A 19826-nucleotide genomic window follows, 5' to 3' on the forward strand; every position below is an offset into this window, starting at 1 on the left:
TGTGTTGAAAAGAGAGGTTTTAGTTTAAAGCATCATGCATCAACAGTGCCTATGATCGCGATAAACAACCTTGGGATAATTCTCAATGGGTTTGGTTATAGCTCATTCATTTGTGACGCATTATTGATGATGTCTTACCTGAAACATACTGCACTGATTTCAGTATGTAATGCCTAATTCTGCAAATTTATCATAGTTTATAGCAGTAAAGGCTCGCTGGGCAACTGCACCAAGTTATCCCATCTAGTCATTTCGAGAAACTTGCTTAGAATAACTAATATCATGCTTAACAATGTCAGTTATGTCACATACATACTGAAGCCAAAAGTAAAATTAAGACTCCTAGCATCCGGGTCTTATCCTAGCAAGTAGCACAATATTTTTCGTGCACAAAATCTTGTCTAAAGAACAACCTGCACAAACATATACTATTAGCATACCTGAAAAGCTTGTTTCAGAAAAAGATCTAACCAAGCTTACTCACTATTAGGATCCTTTTCTTGCTGCTCGAGCATCTTTGTGATGATGGGCTTACAAATGCTCTCGAGCTCTTTCATCTTATCCTCGAATCTACAACAATCTGTGAGGAGATGATTCCAAACTAGCCATTGGTTTGTCTGCTCAATGGCATCCCCCATTTTTCTTCTGTCTTTCAGTCCAATCTTATTACCATGACTTCTCAGCATGTTTGTCATGTCTTGAGCATAGTTTTCCAAAGCATTGAAAGCTCTGGCCCTTTGTCTATACTGCTCATCCGCGGCCCTGTACTTCTCAGCATCCCTCAACATCCTCTTGATTTCTTTCTTTGAAAGCCTCCCGCTATGATTTGTAACCGTGATTTCACTCCTGTTGCCAGTGGTTAACTCCTGGGCAGAGCATTTTAAGATGCCATTAACATCAATTTCGAAGCAGCATATGGCTTTGCCAACAGATTTGGGTGCCGGAGGAATTCCGTTGAGCATAAATTGAGCCAGTAAGTTATTGTCCATAGCTCTAGGTCTCTCTCCTTCTTAGACAGGGAAAAACATAGTAGTCTGGAAGTCTAAATAAGTGTTACAAATCGACTGCATCTTTGATGGGATAGGAGAATTCTTTGGTATCATAACAGCCATATCACCAACATAATTCTGGAAACCAATAGACAATGGAGAGACATCGACTAAGTCGAAGTCCTTTTTAATCAGACCACTCAAGACTGCAGCATGGATGGAAGCCCCACAGGCAACAGCCTCATCAGGATTAATGTTTTTACAGAGCTCCTTACCACCGAAAAAGTCTTTCAAGAGCTGCTGTACCTTGGGGATTCTGCTCGAGCCACCGATCAGTACTACGTCATTAACATCACTTATTTCCACTTTGATATCCTTTAAGCATTTTTCAACAAGGATTATACACTCTTCAAACAAATCCATATTTAGCTTCTCAAAACGAGCACGAGTAATGGACGAAGAAAAATCAGTAGCATCAAAAAGACAATCAATATCAATAGCAGTCAAAGAAGACGAGGAAAGGTTTCTCTTTGCCTTCTCACAAGCAGCCCTCAATCTTTCAATGGCCCTGGCATTTCCGCTTATGTCCTTCCCGTGCTTCCTCTTAATCTCAGCCACAAAGTGTTCCAACCATTCTGTTGTCAAAATCTCCTCCTCCTAGATGTGTATCTCCACTTACTCCTTTTACTTCAAACAATTTTTTTTCAATAGAAACCAAAGAGACGTCAAAAGTACCCCCACCAAGATCAAAAACCAACACATTTTTCTTGGCATCGTTGTGATCAAGGCCATAAGCAATGGCAGCAGCCGTAGGCTCATTGATAATGCGCATGACATTCAGTCCAGCAACTAGTCCAGCATCTTTAGTTGCCTGACGCTGTAAGTTATTGAAATAAGCAGGGACTGTAACAACAGCATCCTTCACAGTTGAGCCAAGATAAGCCTCTGCAGTTTCTTTCATCTTGGATAAGATCATAGCAGATATTTCTTCAGCCGCAAATTTCTTCTCTTCACCCTTGTACCTTACCACAATCATAGGCTTCTCGTCATCATCAGGACTAGCAGCAACTTTGAAAGGCCACAACTTCATGTCTTTCTGTAAAGCGGCATCATTGAATTTCCGGCCTATCAGCCTTTTAGCATCTGTTATCAATAATTAAGAAGTTATCAGCCTCTTAGCATCATATCAAAAGGCTTGTTAATAAACACATCTATACAATCAGAAAATCCAAGAAGGGAACATTATTCAGCTGTAAAAAGCTTCTTATTGTACTGTAAATTATCCACTTTAAATAAAAAGATCATAAAAAGTAATCTATTGTCAACCATCAGCCACAATAACCTGTTACTTTCTTAATCTGCATAGGCTGTATAACTGTATTGTCTAAAACTCGGGCAAAATAATCCGAATAATCCACCCCTGTGGCCTGTGATCTTCCTTGCTAGGTAGATTAGATTATGACTTGAACTATGACCTCCTTTACTCCAAAATACTGCTAGAAAATTTTCTTCATCATTATCATGGCCTGGTGTAGTTAATTATATATGGGTGCTGTTATATAGTCTCACACCTCCAAGTCATGAGTGGATTTTTTTTTCAATTGAGTGACATAAACATAAATATTTTTCATTTTTTAAGTTTAATGATTCAGTCATTCCTAAATTGTTCATTAGGAATTCTTAGCTGAAGATAGGAAAGTTATACTCCCCCGTTTAATTTTTTTTACTTGCAACATTTCATTAAGGTACCCTAGATTTATACTTATAAAATAACATAATGGAACTTGTTCAATACGAGTACGTCTCAAATCTCAATTGTTGGAATATTTACTTTAAATTGTTAGTGGTTAGTAATTAACTCCTAAGTAATTACTTCGTTTTTTATGGTGTTTAGAGAGCCACAAGGGCGGGGGTGAGAATCGATCCCAAGATCTTTTGAAATCGGGAGGGAAACTCTACCACTTGAGCTACCCCTCACTCTCTAAGTAATTACTTCGTGTTTGTGGAGTCTTAAATGTAGTGGGATCATATTCCTTATTTTTAGCTTAGTTTTGCTCTAATATGGGATCATGGGTTCGTTAATGTTTGGCATGATAGATTGTCGATACTTGATTATGAGATCATATTCCTTATTTTTAGCTCAATCCAAGGTAGTTTAATTATATTATTTTTTCCCCTCACTTATCTCTATTATTATAATTTCAACATCAATGTTTAGGTTATTACTCTGTTCACTTCAATTTTTATATTCTATAATTTTTGCAAATTCATAATTAAAGTTAGTGATAATTAAAATTTTGTATTTGCAACTGTATATAAACATAAAGAATACAATTGAAAAACTAAAAGAAAAAAAAAAAAAAAAAAAGTTATTAACATCAATGTAAAAAAAAAAATAAAAAAAAAACATTGTGCAACACTCCAAACAATAGAAAAAAAAAAAGTTATAAGCTTGATCAATTAGCTCGATTGTTAAAATAAAAAGGAAAAATTGTCCGTAATAATCCGACCTTTGCCTCTTCCGCCCAAAATAATCCCACATATCGATTATTTTTTAATAATCCGACCTTTATACCTCTCCCGCTCCCAATGGTCCCAAGTGACTTGAAACCGGCTAAACAAGTTACCATTTATAATTTGGAATTGTTTGGACATGTGTCACCACATAGTTGGTTAAAAAATTAATAAAAAAATTAATTAGAAAATTATTGAAAAATTAATAAAAAAAAATTAATAAAAAAATTTGGAATCTGGTTTGTGTGTGGTGGATTTGCAGCGGTGTGAGGGAGAGGGAGGGGGTGGTCGGAATCGGGGAGGGAGAGGGAGGGGGTGGTCGGGAGAGGGAAGGGATGGTCGAAAACGGGGAGGGAGAGGGAGGGGGTGGTCGGAAACTGGGAGGGAGAGGGAGGGGGTGGTCGGAATCGGGGAGGGGGTGGTCGTAATCGGGGAGGGAAAGGGGAGGGCTGGTCGGAATCGGGGAGGGAGAGGGGAGGGCTGGAGACGGGGAGGGAGAGGGAGGGGGTGGACGGAATCGGGGAGGGGAAGGGAGATGGTGGCCGGAATTGGGTAGGGGAGGAGGGGCTGCCGGAATGGGGTAGGGGAAGGGAGATGGTGGCCGGAATTGGGTAGGGGAGGTGGGGCTGCCGGAATCTGGTTTTAGTTTTTTTTTTTTTTTTTTTTTTCTTTTTTTTAAAAAAAACAAAAATTTTGTTTTTTTTTTAATTTTTTGACCAATCGTAGAGTGACACGTGTCTGGTAACTTGTAATAACAAGTTATGTGACCGGTTAGGACCATTTAAAGCGGAAGAGGTATTAAGGTGGGATTATTTTAAAATAATCCAAAGGTCGGATTATTATTAGCGGACGGCCCAAAGGTGGGATTATTGCGGACAATTTTTCCAAATAAAAAAGCTTAGCATCATTTGATAAATCATTTAGATACTAATGAATTTCTTCTAATATTTTATTCAATACAATCAAATCAAATTTTTTTTATCAATTTATGGTTATGGTAAAAAAAATTTCAATTTTTACTGTTAAAAAAAACACTCTATGAAATTGTAGAAAAGGGAGAAAAACAAACCAAAAATAGTATTGGAAGGGTTGGTGGAAGCTTGATTCTTGGCAGCATCTCCAATCAAGCGTTCAGTATCAGTGAAGGCAACATAAGACGGCGTCGTTCTGTTACCTTGGTCGTTTAGAATGACTTCAGCTCGGCCACGCTGCCAAACCGCCACACATGAGTAGGTTGTCCCGAGATCGATTCCTATTGCGGCCACTTTTTCCGACTCTCCCATTTTTTTTTAACTTACAAGAGAAATTAAATTAACTATGACTGAACTTATGAGGGTGTATTTTAGAGAGAGGATAAATACTGTACTGCTTAGACCACCAGTTGTATTTTACTATTTTTCTTTTTATTAAGAAAGGAAAAAAAAAAAAAAATTGTATCTTTATGAAATTTTTAATTTCCAAATGAATTTCACTCACATAATATTTTATTTTACTCCATTACTCCTCTATACACGAGTACTGTATTTTTTTAGGCGCATGCATAACTTCATTTTGCACGTAACTTTAAACGATTTATTGTTGTGAATTATTTATAAATAATGTTGGTAAAAAGTGAGTTGGATATATATATATATATATATATATATATATATATATATATATATATATATATATATATATATATATATATATATATATATATATATATATATATATTAAGAGACATATAATAATTTCCATATTATGCAATTTTTCCCTCTCAATATCCACAAGTCTTTTAGCAACTAGTTATAGAAAATTAAGCAACTTTATTAAAAAGATATGGGTTAATCTAAAATTCACTATTTAAAAAATTTTAAGGAATAAGGATCTTTATCATACTGTTATAAGATAATAACTTTATAAGTGGTAAAAAAAATTGTTGAATAATAATTTTAATATTTTTTTATTTTTATTTTAATTTTTTTTTACAGAGCATTTAATTTTTTTATTTTTATTTTTATTTTTTACAGAGCCACAAGGGCGGAGATGAGAAACGATCGTAGGATCCCTTAAAACCAAGAGGGAGCTATATATATCCCTTGCTCTTTGAATTATAAATTGTTGTAATTTTTTATAAAATATGGTAAAATCATGCATTACATAGGGCATAAGCTACTTTATTTGCAATATTGTCTATTACCGATATAGCCTGGCACGAACCTAACCTTTGTATAAATAATTTATTTGGAACCAAAAACCGATCCCAAATAATCGTTTTATCCAACCCAAAACCAAACCAAACCAAACCCGCTTTAATTAAACCACACCTAATGTCAAACTACCCTGCTCAATCAAACAGCAGGAAACCTAAAAGGCATGAGGAAACCTAAAAGGTGGAGCCATATAAATTTAAGGATTTTTTGTGAAAAACTACCTTTTATATACAACTTTTTGTGAAAAACTACCTTTTAAAAAAATTGTTGTAAATGACTACCTCTTTTTTAAAAAATGTTGTAAGAGACTACCTATTACTGGAATCTGATCGTTGACTTTTGTCGCCGGCGTTGACTAAGTCACGTGACTAGCACGTGCCCTTTAATGACCCATTTCCCACCCATTATTCCCCCAAATTTCACGAATTCCTCCAATTCAGCCCTTTTTTTGTAACCCTAGAACCCAAATGACTACCTCTTTTTTAAAAAATGTTGTAAGAGACTACCTATTACCGGAATCTGATCGTTGACTTTTGTTGCCGGCGTTGACTAAGTCACGTGACTAGCACGTGCCCTTTAATGACCCATTTCCCACCCATTATTCCCCCAAATTTCACGAATTCCTCCAATTCAGCCCTTTTTTTGTAACCCTAGAACCCAAATTTCTCGATTTCTTCTCCAATTCAGCCCCAATTTGTTGAATTTCCTTCCAATTATTGTAAGTTTTCCTTAAATCCATGTATATCTTGCTTAATTCGTGCAAACCCCCTTTTCAATTGTTAAGTATATCCGAAAATTGAATGTTTAAAGCAATTGTGTTTTTATGTATTGATTGCGATTGCGAATTTGATGCAAGTGCGACAGATTTTCCTTCCAGAGACTAGTGCAATTGTGTTTTTAATTTAAGGAAGATTGAAGTTTGTGAAAGGAATTTACAATAATTAATTTATTGTTGCGTTATTAGTGTACCGTGGTTAGTATGGCTGCTACTTGCACCTTAATGGGGTATGCTGGTGTTATTTTTGGTGGCGTCAAGAGGTAGAGATAGAGGGTGGCGGTGCGGTGATGGCGTGGGAATATGTGCTGCTACGAGAAAGGGAAGGTGCTGCTGCGAGGATCGCGGAATTGCGAAGTTGTGTGGGCTTGGATGTGTTAGATTCGACAGGTTAGAGGTGGTTTCAAGTGGGGTTGTGTTGGTTTTGGGATGCGTAAGGGTGTAGGCCGGGGTGTTTTGAGGTGGGTTGAGGTGTTGTGGTGGTGGGGCGGTGGTGAAGAAGGTGGTGTAGCTGGTGGTGAATAGAAAAAAAAGAAAAAAAAAAGTTTTTTAAGGTCATGTGACTGGAACATGGGTGGTCAACGCCAGCGACAAAAGTCAATGGCCGGATTCCGGTAATAGGTAGTCTTTTACAACATTTTTTAAAAAAGAGGTAGTCATTTACAACAATTTTTTTAAAAGGTAGTTTTTCACAAAAAGTTGTATATAAAAGGCAGTTTTTCACAAAAAATCCTAAATTTAATAGTATGTATTTCAATTTCTTATTTTTTATTTTTATGTAGGAGGGGTTTTTTTTATTTCTTTGACCAGATATCTAATTTATTTATATACTTGTATAATTTAAAAAAATTATTTTGTTATATTATAGTATGTCTACTAATTAAAAAATAAAATAATACAAGTATACAATATACTTTTCAAATACAAAAGTCGTCAACAACCTATGCAGATACAATTGTCTAGCTCATCTCTCCAATATACAAATGCGCAAATTCTATGTTACTCCTTAAGTACCGTGTGCATGGTACTCCAAGTTTATAAAATTTATGTTATTCTGATATGAACTTCTTGTTATTTCAAATTTAATATATGTTATTTTCTCACCCATCACTCTAGGGGTGAAAGTGAATCGGTGTAAAACCGAACCGAACCGAAAAACCGAACCGAATAAGGAATGTGGTTCGGTTTTTTGGGAGGGTGGTTAGGTTTCGGTGTCAAAAATAAAAAAAAAATTTGGTTTTTGGTTCGATTTCGATTCGGGAAATTGAAAAACCGAACAAAACCGAACCAAACCGAATTATAAGCCCAATCCTACAAAACCCCTGGCCCAAAACTAAATACCCTAGGTATATAATGAAAAATAAATAAAAAAAAACCCTAATTCCTCTCAGCCTTTCTCCACTCTTTCGTCCCCTCCTGTCTCCTCTGAGTCCTCTCCGACCACCGTCCAGTACACCAGGCGACCACCGTCCACGGTCCACCTGCTTCTCTTCAATTAAGGTATGCAATTTGCGAATTTAATTTGCAATTTTAATTTGCTCTACTTGCTAATCGTTGCTCTGCTACTTGCTACTTGCTTAAATCGTTGCTACTACATGTTCAATTGTGAATTGCTCTGCTACTTGCTACTTGCTTAAATCGTTGCTACTGCATGTTCAATCGGTTTGGTTCGGTTTTTTTTATTGTGAAACCGAAATAAATATGGTTTGGTTTGGTTCGGTTTCTAAAGTAAAGTGGTGTGGTGTGGTTTCTAAAATGAAACCGAATTAATTAAGGTGGTTCGGTTTTGGTTTGGGCCAAAAACCAAACCGAACACCGAACTTTCACCCCTACATCACTCACGTTTAGAGAAAGAAAAAAAATTATTAGGTTTTGAAACTTGGCTCTGATACCATGTCAAATTAATTCACAAAGTTCTGATCTTCTCATTTATCAGTTTGGCAATATTTATAAGAATACAATCCTTGGGAAACAATTCTCTAACCAAGATAATATTCCCAAGATCACAAGATATCATAAGATGTAATTATATACCTAAAATATATTATCTCCTAATAAGATATACTCTATCTTAACATTTCAATTTATATACATGTTATTTTAAAATAAGTATATGTTATTTTATATTTGCATGTTTTTTTTTTTTTTTTCCAACATTGATATGTACTTCAGGTTTATAAAATTCATGTTATTTTGATGTGAACCTCTTATTATTTCAATTTATATATATGTTATTTTTTAAATAAGTTCATGTTATCTTAACAAATGCTTATTTTTGTTAATACATGATGTTAAAGTAAATAAATGAATAACATATTATTTTAGCAAAATAACAAAAGGTTTATGCAAAATTACATAAAACTTAGGCAAAATAACTCAAGTATATTGGATATGGAGTACCGTGATCCATGAGCATATAATACTAACTCATACAAATGACTAAAGATGGGCATCGTGTCGTGCCGTCGCGGGCCGTGCTGGGGTGGGGCTCATGCCGTGCCGGCTTGGGGGCGGGACGGGCCGTGCCAAGTTTTGGCACACCCCAGCCCACGGCATGCCTGGCGGGCCGTGCTGTACCGGGCAACCACGATTTTTTAATGTGCTGGCAGGCCGTGCCGACGTGCCGACAATTTCAACATTTGTGTTCACGACACGGCCCACAGTCCACAAGTGGGCCGCCGTGCCGACACTACCCATGCCCACCTTTATAAATGTAACCTGTTGAATCTGGAATTTGATTGAACCGGTAACTTTTTAAACTATTATTGACCTAAACCGATTTTAACTTGGAAACTTTTAACTTTTGAACCTAAGATGTCAATCTAAACTATTAAACCTGAATTGTTTTTTTTTTTTTTTTTTTTTTTTTACCCATTGAAGACTCTTAAAGCTTTGTACCCCGTTACCCACAGCACTTACAAAAATTAATGGATGACAACTATAGGAAGGGTTTAAAAGTAAAGAGAAAAAAAAAAGTGGATGAATAAGTATTGGACATAGAAATTTTGAAAATGACTACTTTATATATTTTTAAAACTATAAATTAATTAACTGTTACATAAAAAGTAATTGCGATTATTATGTATTTATATGCTCCATATAAAAGAAAAATGACCTATAATGAAATATTGAAATGTGATCTACTTATGTCTTAGAACAGAGGGATTATTTGTAAATAATCTCAATTCGTACAAAAGTTTTATAACCATGTTTAAAAACATCATCAAACTATACTAGTTTCAACCTAAGACATCCTTAAGTTTCCTAGATATAGTGGCATAACAAACAAACAAACAAACAAACAAAAAAAACATTTACTGTGCAGTACAATCAAATGAATGGAGATTGCACCTCTATTGCTGGGTTGCAGCATTAATAATTCGAAGAGAAGGGCACACTGTATTTAACTTCAAATAAATCAACAATGAAACAAATGGAACAATATCATTTTCATATAAATGGTTTGTATTAGAATTTTTACCTATTCCATGACATATAATCGCGTTCAGAGTTGGAAAGAAAGGATTTAAATTAAGCAGCAACAATGCCTAAGATCGAGATAGACTACATTAGGAAAATCCTCGATGAGATTTTATTGCTTGTTCATTTGAGACGCACTGAGGTTAGCTTACCTGACGCACTGAGATAGACTACATTCTGCATTATTATCCTGTCTGTGATGCCTTATCCTGCATTTATATCATAGTTTATAACAGAAAAAGCTCACAGGGTAGATGCACCGAGTATCTCATATAGCTATTAACTTGCTGAAAATAACTAATTTCATGCTTAACAATGTCATATTTAAACAAAAGGCAAAAGAAATTACTGCTTAGCATCAGAGTTCTATCCTAGCAGAATATTTGTCATTCACAAAAGCTTGTCTAATGAGCAACCTGCACTAACATACGTATTATACTATTAACATACCTGAAGCTTGTTTCAGAAAACTCCTTACCAAAATAACTCCTAACACTTCTGATCTAAATTTATGGGACAAGCACCTTGGAAGCATCCTTCCCCTGCTGCTCGAACATCTTTGTTGTGATCAGGTTCGCTACTTGATTAAAGCTTAATCAAGTTCTATAATCTCGATCTTGGAGCAACCACCGCTGGCCTTAGCAGAATCATCTGCCTGCTGGTGCATCTTTGCGATCATAGGCTCACAGATGCTTTTAAACTCTTCCATTTTCTCCTCGAACTTGACAGCTTGAACAAGCAAATAGTTCCACTCCAGCCATTGGGTTATATGCTCAATCGCATCACCCAATTTTCTCTTGTCCTTGTTATTCAGCTTCCTTCCACTACCCCTAAAGGTTCCCTTTACCTCATATACATAATTTTCCAACTTGTTCTTAACTATGGATGCCTTCTTGCGCTCCTCATCCTCAGCCTTGTACTTTTCGGCTGCCTTCACCATCTTTTCAATTGATTCCTTTGATAACCTCCCACTGTGATTGGCGATGGTGATTTGGTCCCTGTTGTCTGTGCCAACAAGCTCTGCAGACACAGTTAGGATGCCATCAGCATCAATGTTGAAACAGACATCAAACTGAGGGACACCTCGAGGTGCTGGAGGGATGTTATACAGGCTAAATTCGCCCAATAAGTTGTTGTCTTTAGCAATGGGCATCTCACCCTCATACACTGCAAATAATGCGGTTATTTGGTTATCAAACGCAGTCAAAAGTCTGCTGTCCACCTTAGTTGTTGGGACAGTTGTATTCCGAGGAATTACTACTCTCATGTTACCAGAGTTTAATTGAATACCAAGGGATAGAGGAGCAACATCCACAAGCACAGAGTTCTTATTACTACCAACACCGGCCAATACTGCAGCATGGAATGCAGCTCCACATGCCACAGCCTCATCAGGATTAATACTTTTGCAAAGCTCCTTTCCACTAAAAAACTCTTTCAACAATTGCTGAATCTTTGGTATTCGAGTAGACCCTCCCACAAGAACAACATCATGAATTTCACTCTTTTCCATTTTGGCATCACTCAAACACTTTTGAACAGGTAACATACAATCTTGGAACAAATCCATATTCATCTTTTCAAATCGGGCACGAGTTATGCTACAAGAGAAATCCACTGCCTCAAAAAGGCAATCAATGTCAATAGTAGTCTCAGTGGTTGAAGATAGAAGTCTCTTAGCCTTCTCACAAGCAGATCTTAACCTCCCAACAGCCCTACAATTGGTACTTAAATCTTTGTTGTGTTTCCTCTGAAACTCAGCCATGAAATGGCTCAACAGTCTATTGTCGAAGTCTCTTCCACCAAGGTGGCTGTCACCACTTACTGCTTTTACTTCAAAAACATCCTTCTTGATGGAGACCAAAGAGACATCAAAAGTTCCACCACCAAGGTCAAAAACCAAAACATTTTGTGCAACATCACTGCTAGTACCTTTTGTATCAAGACCATAAGCAATGGCAGCTGCTGTTGGCTCGTTAATTATCCTCATAACATTCAGGCCAGCAATGACACCAGCATCTTTAGTTGCTTGCCGCTGGGCATCATTGAAGTAGGCAGGGACAGTAACAACAGCATTCTTAACTTCTGAACCAAGATACGCCTCTCCTATCTGTTTCATCTTCATGAGAAGCATTGAGGATATCTCCTCCGGAGTAAATTGCTTCTCTTCACCCTTGTAAGTAACTACAATCATAAGCTTCTTAAAATCATTTCCATCAGCTGTAGGAATCACTTTGAATGGCCAGAGCTTCATGTCTTTCTGTACCATTTCATCATTGAATCTTCTACCTATAAGCCTCTTAGCATCTACAACATATTTATTGAAAAAAAAAAAAATAAGATCTTGTTATCACCTTTATACTCGATCAAATTATGTCACTGAATTCCAATAATACACAACTATGTACAAACTGAAATCATCAGCACAAAATGACTAATACAAGTAGCTATTGCTAGACCGCTAGCTGTAGAAACTTCACATGTGAGATGCAAATATATAACAAGACAAAAAAGGTTACGTTCAAGGCAAGTTTAACACTTTAACAGGACATTTGCCTATTTTAATTACATCTTAGAGCTAACTAAGCTCACTAGCTCAGTGACTAAAGATCTATTAGCATCTTCTCGTATTCAAATGTTTGGTCTTTACTGCCATTTCCTTAATTGAAAATTTATGAGTTTAATTAATCATGACTACTTTCAGTAAGTATCAAATTCAAAAGCCAAAAGAAGACAATCTCTTTGCCATTGACTACTGAGACAATATATTGAAAAGATTCACCGGATAATTTTGCCAATAAATATGCATCGCCTTGAAATTTTATATGAGACACTCCACACTTAATGAATGACATAAAACATAATCAATATTATGCTCACATAAAAAGCCACTAACTTATAAAATATTTCTTGTCCAATTAAGAAGACTTCAATGAAAAAGGCTCCATTTTTTTTTATCATCTTTAAAGAAATACAATATTAAAGTGTTTCCCAACCAATTCAAACATCATTTAAAATGATCAAATTTATAACTAAACTCAAATTATACTCCCTCAATCAAGAAGTAATTTTTGAATTAAAATAACCCATTACCTCAGTTCACCACTCTATTTAAGTTTATTGTTTCAAGAAACAAGACCTTTACTTTCCAAAACAGTCATATCACTTTTATTTCCAATTCAATCAGACCAAGGGAGTGATTAATGATCTAAACAAGATGGCTCAAATTATTTGTGCTATCAAATAGTAATGTCTCAATTTAAGAACCCAATTAACAATTACACTCTTAAATTGGCCATACTAATTTTTAAATTAACATAACCACAACAAAGGATTCATCATCTCTTTCGGTCCTTCCAACCTCACTTAATATCAGGATTAAAGACCTTTACTTTTCGAAGGTCCCAAAATAGTGTACAATTATCACTTTTTATTTCCAATTCGGACCGAGGGAGTAATTAATGATCCAAACAAGATGGATCAAATAATTTGTGCTATCAAGTAGTGGTAAAGTCTCAACCTAAGAACCCAAATGATAAATACGAAGTACATTCTTAACTTGACCCATACAATATCTCCAATATAAATCAAAATCAACCAACTACATTTTGTCATTCAAAGTTTAAGGGCATACATGATTACATATAACCCATCTTATTTTAAGATTAAAAAATAAAGGTAATTTTTTTATATAGCAACATGACTAACAAGGGTTTCAATTTTTTTTTTTTAAAAAAAAGAAAAAAAAAAAGGGGGGGGGGGGGGGGGGAAGCTTAAAGCACAAACCAAAGATGGTGTTGGTAGGATTAATTCCGGCTTGGTTGGTGGCAGCCTCGCCAATGAGACGTTGGGTTTCGTTGAATGCGACCCAAGACGGCGTCGTACGGTTGCCTAAATCATTGGTGATAATCTCAACACGGTCGTGTTGCGGAGACCATGCTCCGACACAAGAGTAAGTGGTTCCGAGATCAATTCCTATGGCCGGCCATAATTTTGGTTGTTTATCTCCGTTCATCATCTTCAACTTACTACAGTAGACTTCTCACTTTTTTCTGCACAGTGTAAACCTCTGTTTGAAATTTTGAAAGGTTGAAACTTGAAAATGACTTCTTGAGTACGAGTGGAGAAAAAAAAAAAAAAGGTCTTATATATTGTGTGGTAAATTTTTGTGTGAAAAATTAAATAAAAACAATCATCAATCAATCAACCATTTTAGAAATACATGACTTATATCACGTGTCATCTCTTAAAATCATAGTGGGAAACAAATCATTAAGGGGGCGTTTGGTTCGCAAACTGGTATGAGATTGGAATCAGGAATGAAACCATAGTGGTATGAGTTTGGAACTTGATTCTTAAAACCATATGTTTAGTATGCTTATGAAATGCAATTTTTTTTCTTTCATTTAATACCTAAAAGTATGAGAATGAGTCAAACTCACCTCCCCCCTTAAATTGAAGAGGGTCTTACACTTTATATTATACTTTATATATGTTAAGGGGCGTTTGGTTCACATAATTAAGGTATATGGTATGGTTTTAGAATGGTTTAAACCCATACCTTATGTTTGTTTTATGATTTTAAGAGTTTCAAACCCCCAAGGTATGATGTGAATTTGACTCATAGGTATTAAATAAAACTATTTTAGAACTAACCACCCATTTAGTTTTTTTATTTTAAATTACCACCCCTTAAATTAAATAAATGCTCAGATTACCACCTATTTCAAAAATCCGGTGGATTTTCCGTCTGTGGGCCACACCTAACACTTATTTTGACCCTTTTGACTAATTTTCCCCCGATTTTTCTCTTTGAAAATGCTCTCCTAACTTCAATTCACATTTTCTGTTTAAAATTTTGTAGAATTTGGTGAAAGAATTGTGAATTAAAGTTTAGAGAGTGTTTTTAAAGTGAAAAATCGGTGAAAAAATCAGTCTAAAGGGTCAAGGAAAGTGTTAGGTGGGGCCTATAGACGGAAAATCCACCGGATTTTTAAAATGGGTGGTAATCTGAGCATTTATTTAATTTAAGGGGTGGTAATATAAAATAAAAAATTAAACGGGTGATTAGATCGAAAATGATTATATTTTTTGGTGGTAATTTAAAAATTAACCAAAAAAAGAAGACAGTAACATTTTTTTTTTAAATGAAATTTGAAGTACACTAGCTTATTTGGTGGTACAATGATCTAATATCTTAAACATCCTTGGCATCAATACTCCATCAAAACTTCATTTCAGCAATGATAGGATCCACAATGCTCTGGAACTCTTTCAGCATGACCTCAAATTTTCGATCATTATTATGGTATTGTCAATGGCAAATTTAGCACTCTCCAACTTCTTTTTATATCTTCCTCGAAACTTCTTACAATTGCTAAGAGCATCTTGCATTTGCTCAGCATATTCTCGCAATGCAAGCTTGGGTTTTAGAACTCTTCGGAACTCCTCATCCTCTGCCATTTACTTCTTTCCTCAATCATTCGATCAATCTATGCATTTGATAGCCTAATCCTTTAATTTGACTTGTGATAATGATTTGGTTTTTGTTGCAAGTGCCTTCATGATATGCTGACAATGTCAAAATCCCGTTAATATCGATTTCAAAGCAGACTTTGAGCTTTTGATCACCTTTGGGTGCTGGAGGAATCCCAAACAATTCCAATTTGAATGAAGTAAATCCATAGCCATGACATATAGCTTTAAAGACATCTATAAAAGCTTATAATTTGACACTTATTTTTAATTGTTTACATTATATACACTAGAATTTTGGTGGATTTGTAGTGTATTGCATGACCTAGTTCATTCCAAGTTACGTTTCATATTGACAAATATAAAGGAAAGAATTTTATTTAGAATCGTTTCACATTGATAGATGATTGTTTGGTAGACATCAAAATACATGAAACATTTCAAGAAAGAAGCTTGAAGTGTTGTTTGATTGGCATGATCAAGGACGGATCCAAATTAAATTTGTTGAACCAAACACAACACATTCGACAATAAATTGGCAGATAAGGTGATATTACTGATCCAAGCAAAGTTGACACATTAAGTTTAGTTTATTAGTCTTATAATATTATTTGCATCGACATAGCACAAAACACGGTCAAAGTTCAAAAAGAATGAAAGAGTTAATGAAGCAAAAATATAATAAAGCAAAAGTGTAAAGAGCTTTTGGAAGCAATATATCTAAAACAAATTGTAAAGAATACTAGTATCCAGAGGTAGAAGTAAGTGACAGGGAAATAGCAAAGGGGAGACCGAAAAATGCATAACATTAGTCTTGCTTGATGCCAATTTAAAAAGACGGAAACCATGCTTTTAGAGCAAAAATGTAAAGAAGAGTATAAACAGGGGAGACTATCCTGTATAAGTCTAAAACTACACTGCTCATTGCTCAGTGCTCACCTCAATATTCTCTAACTTCTAAAATGTGTAGTATTAGTTTTACGCTTTCATATGCAGCTCTTTCAGTGCTCAACTCATGTCCTCAAACTTAGAAATTTCAACCTAAGACATCTTTAAATTTTCTTAGTAGTGGCATAACAAACAAAACATATTTACTATGCAGCAAAATCAAATAAATGGAGCTTGGACCTCTATCGCTGGCTTCTTGGTTGCAGCATTGATACGAGTAATTCGAAGAGAAGGGCACACAATATTCAACTTATAATAAACCAACAATTATACAAATGGATCATTACTCCGTATCATTTTCATATAGATGGTTTGTATAAGATTTCATCCCTAAGTTCCATGATATACAATTGCGTTGAGAGTTGGAAAGAAAAGCTTAAAATTAAACAGTAACAATGCCTGTGATTGAGATAAACTATGTTAACAAAATCTACGATGAGTTTTCTTGTATTTGAGACGCATTGATATTAGCTTACCAGAAACATTCTGCATTATTATTTTGTCTGTGATGCCCTTATTCTGCATTTTTATCATACGACTAGTTCATAACAGAAAAGCTTAGAAGCATCCTTCCCCTGCTGCTCGAACATCTTTGTCGTGATCAGGTTCGCTTCTTGGTTAAAGCTTAATCAAGTTCTATAATCTCGATCTTGGAGCAACCATGGCTGACCTTAGCAGAACCATCCTCCTGCTGGTGCATCTTCGCGATCATAGGCTCACAGATGCTTTTAAACTCTTCCATTTTCTCCTCGAACTTGACAGCTTGAACAAGCAAATAGTTCCACTCCAGCCATTGGGTTATCTGCTCAATCGCATCACCCAATTTTCTCTTGTCCTTGTTATTTAGCTTCCTTTCACTACCCCTTAAGGTTCCCTTTACCTCATATACATAATTTTCCAACTTTTTCTTAACTATGGATGCCTTCTTGCGCTTCTTATCCTCAGCCTTGTACTTTTTAGAAGCCTTCACCATCTTTTTAATTGATTCCTTTGATAACCTCCCACTGTGATTGGCGATGGTGATTTGGTCCTTGTTGTTTGTGCCAACAAGCTCTGCAGACACAGTTAAGATGCCATCAGCATCAATGTTGAAACAGACATCAAACTGAGGGACACCTCGAGGTGCTCGAGGGATGTTATACAGGCTAAATTTGCCCAATAAGTTGTTGTCTTTAGCAATGGGCATCTCACCCTCATACACTGCAAATGATACAACAGTTTGGTTGTCAAATGCAGTAGTAACTCTGTCGACCATTTTTGTAGGGAGGGTTGTATTCCGAGGAATTATTACTTTCATGTCACCACAGTGTAATTTAATACCAAGGGATAGAGGAGCAACATCCACAAGTACAGAGTTCTTATTACTACCAACACCGGCCAATACTGCAGCATGGAATGCAGCTCCACATGCCACAGCCACTAAAAAACTCTTTCAACAATTGCTGAATCTTTGGTATTCGAGTAGACCCTCCCACAAGAACAACACGAACGGTCAATTCGCAACCGCCACAAAACCGCCCCTCACACACCCTCTCACCACCACAAAACCTAACAAGAAAACCTCCGACCAGCCACCTCAAACCCTTGTTAAAGTCGCCGCCGACTCTTGTTCCCCTAGTTACAGCCGGCGATCCTCCTCGAAATTGAATCCCTAAAAACTGATTAGGGTTAGTGCGTGGTGGTGAGAGGGTGTGTAAGGGGCGGTTTTGTGGTGGCTGCGAGTTGGTTGAGGTTGGTTGTGGCTGCGAATTCGCTGGGTTCAGGTTTTGAATTTTGGTGGTGGTGATTGGGTTACGGGTTGTGGTGGTGGTGCGAGTAGTTTGGGGTGGTTATGGTGGGATTTCATGTCATGGTGGTAATGAGAGTGGTTAGGGGATGGGTGTGGTGGTGAGAGAGTGGTTCTGGTAAGAGTGGTTAGGGGATGGGCTATGGTGGTGAGAGTGGTTAGGGGATGGCCATGGTGGTTGACTGGTGTTGTTGGTGTTCTGGTGGTGTTGGTAGTGTATTGGTGGCGTGCTGGTTGTTGTGGTGGAGGAATTGGTGGAGAGAGAAAGAGGAGGAGTGAGAAAGGAAATTGAGTGAATTGAAAAAAAAAAAAAATTTAACCTGTTTAACAAGTTAAAGGTCAAATGGATCTGTTGGAGAAGGTGGGGTATAAAGGTTGGATTTTTGAGGAATAAATTGAAGGTTGGATTTGTAGGGGAAAAAAGTGCAAATGTTGGAATTTTCTTTTCCATTTTTCCATTTAAATTCCATCTTAGAGCTAACTATGCTCAGTGATTAGAGATCTATTAGCATCTTCTCATATTCAAATGTTAGGTCTTTACTACCATTTCCTTAATTGAAAATTTATGATTCTGATTAATCAATTACTTTCAATAAGTATCAAATTCCGTCAAAAAAAAAAAATTTAGTATCAAATTCAAGAGACCAATTCAAAAGCCAAAGAAGACAATCTCTTTGTCATCGACTACTGAGATAATTTCTTGAAAAGATTCACCGGATAATTTTGCCAATAAATATGCATCGCCATGAAATTTTATATGAGACACTCCACACTAAATGAATGACACAAAACATAATCAATATTATGCTCACATAAAAAGCCACTAACTTCCTTATAAAATATTTCTTGTCCAATTAAGAAGACTTCCAATGAAAAAGGCTCCATTTTTATATCATCTTTAAGGAAATACTTTATTAAAGCGTTTCCCAACCAATTCAAACATCATTTAAAATGATCAAACTTATAACTAAGCTTCAAATTATACTCTCTCAATCAAGACGCAATTTTTAAATTAAAATAACCCATTACCTCAATTCACCACTCAATTTAAGTTTATTGTTTCAAGAAACAAGATCTTTACTTTCCGGATTCTCAAAAAAAGCTCTTTACTTTCCGAGCATCCCAAAATAGTATATTACTTTTATTTCCAATTCGATCAGATCAAGGGAGTGATTAATGATCTAAACAAGATGGCTCAAATTATTTGTGCTATCAAAGAGTAACAATTACACTACTATATTGGCCATACAATATCTCCAATATAAATCAAAATCATCCAAATACATTTTGTCATTCAAAGTTTAAGGGCATACATAATTACATATAACCCATCTCATTTTAGCATACACTAGTAGAAAAAAAGCATTAGGCACCCCCCATATGGCACCGGTTCAGGCTAAACCGGTGCCCAAAACCGGTCCAGAAATGGGCGGGATTTTAGAAGAAGAGAAAAGGCACCGGTTTGGCCTGAACCGGTGCCTAAAATTTCAAAGGCACCGGTTTGAACCGGTGCCAATTGAACCGGACCCAATTCAAAAAAAAAAAAACGCGGACTACCTTCTTCTCCTTCCTCTCTTTCTCTTTCTCTTTCATTCCTTCTTCATTCCTTACTGTTTCATTAGAGCTGGGTTTCGAAAAACGGCAGCCTTCAATCCTTCCTCTCT

General features: G+C 36.1%; 1 protein-coding gene and 2 pseudogenes across 1 annotated transcript; all 3 read right to left on the bottom strand.

Moving 5' to 3' along the window:
• Positions 1–476: 476 nt before the first annotated feature.
• Positions 477–4786, bottom strand: LOC145640525 (heat shock cognate 70 kDa protein-like; annotated as a pseudogene).
• A 5759-nt stretch (positions 4787–10545) lies between these two features.
• LOC145640526 (heat shock cognate 70 kDa protein 2-like) lies at positions 10546–12237 on the bottom strand. The gene has a single exon (XM_081691788.1). It carries the CDS (start codon positions 12220–12222, stop codon positions 10546–10548), a length of 1677 nt encoding a protein of 558 aa, XP_081547914.1. The 5' UTR covers positions 12223–12237.
• Positions 12238–17001: 4764 nt separating this feature from the next.
• On the bottom strand, positions 17002–17631 carry LOC145640528 (heat shock 70 kDa protein 1 pseudogene; annotated as a pseudogene).
• Between the last annotated feature and the right edge of the window lie 2195 nt (positions 17632–19826).

The sequence above is a fragment of the Chenopodium album genome, chromosome 7 (genome assembly GCF_948465745.1).
Source record: "Chenopodium album chromosome 7, dcCheAlbu1.1, whole genome shotgun sequence".
Classification (NCBI taxonomy): domain Eukaryota; kingdom Viridiplantae; phylum Streptophyta; class Magnoliopsida; order Caryophyllales; family Amaranthaceae; genus Chenopodium; species Chenopodium album.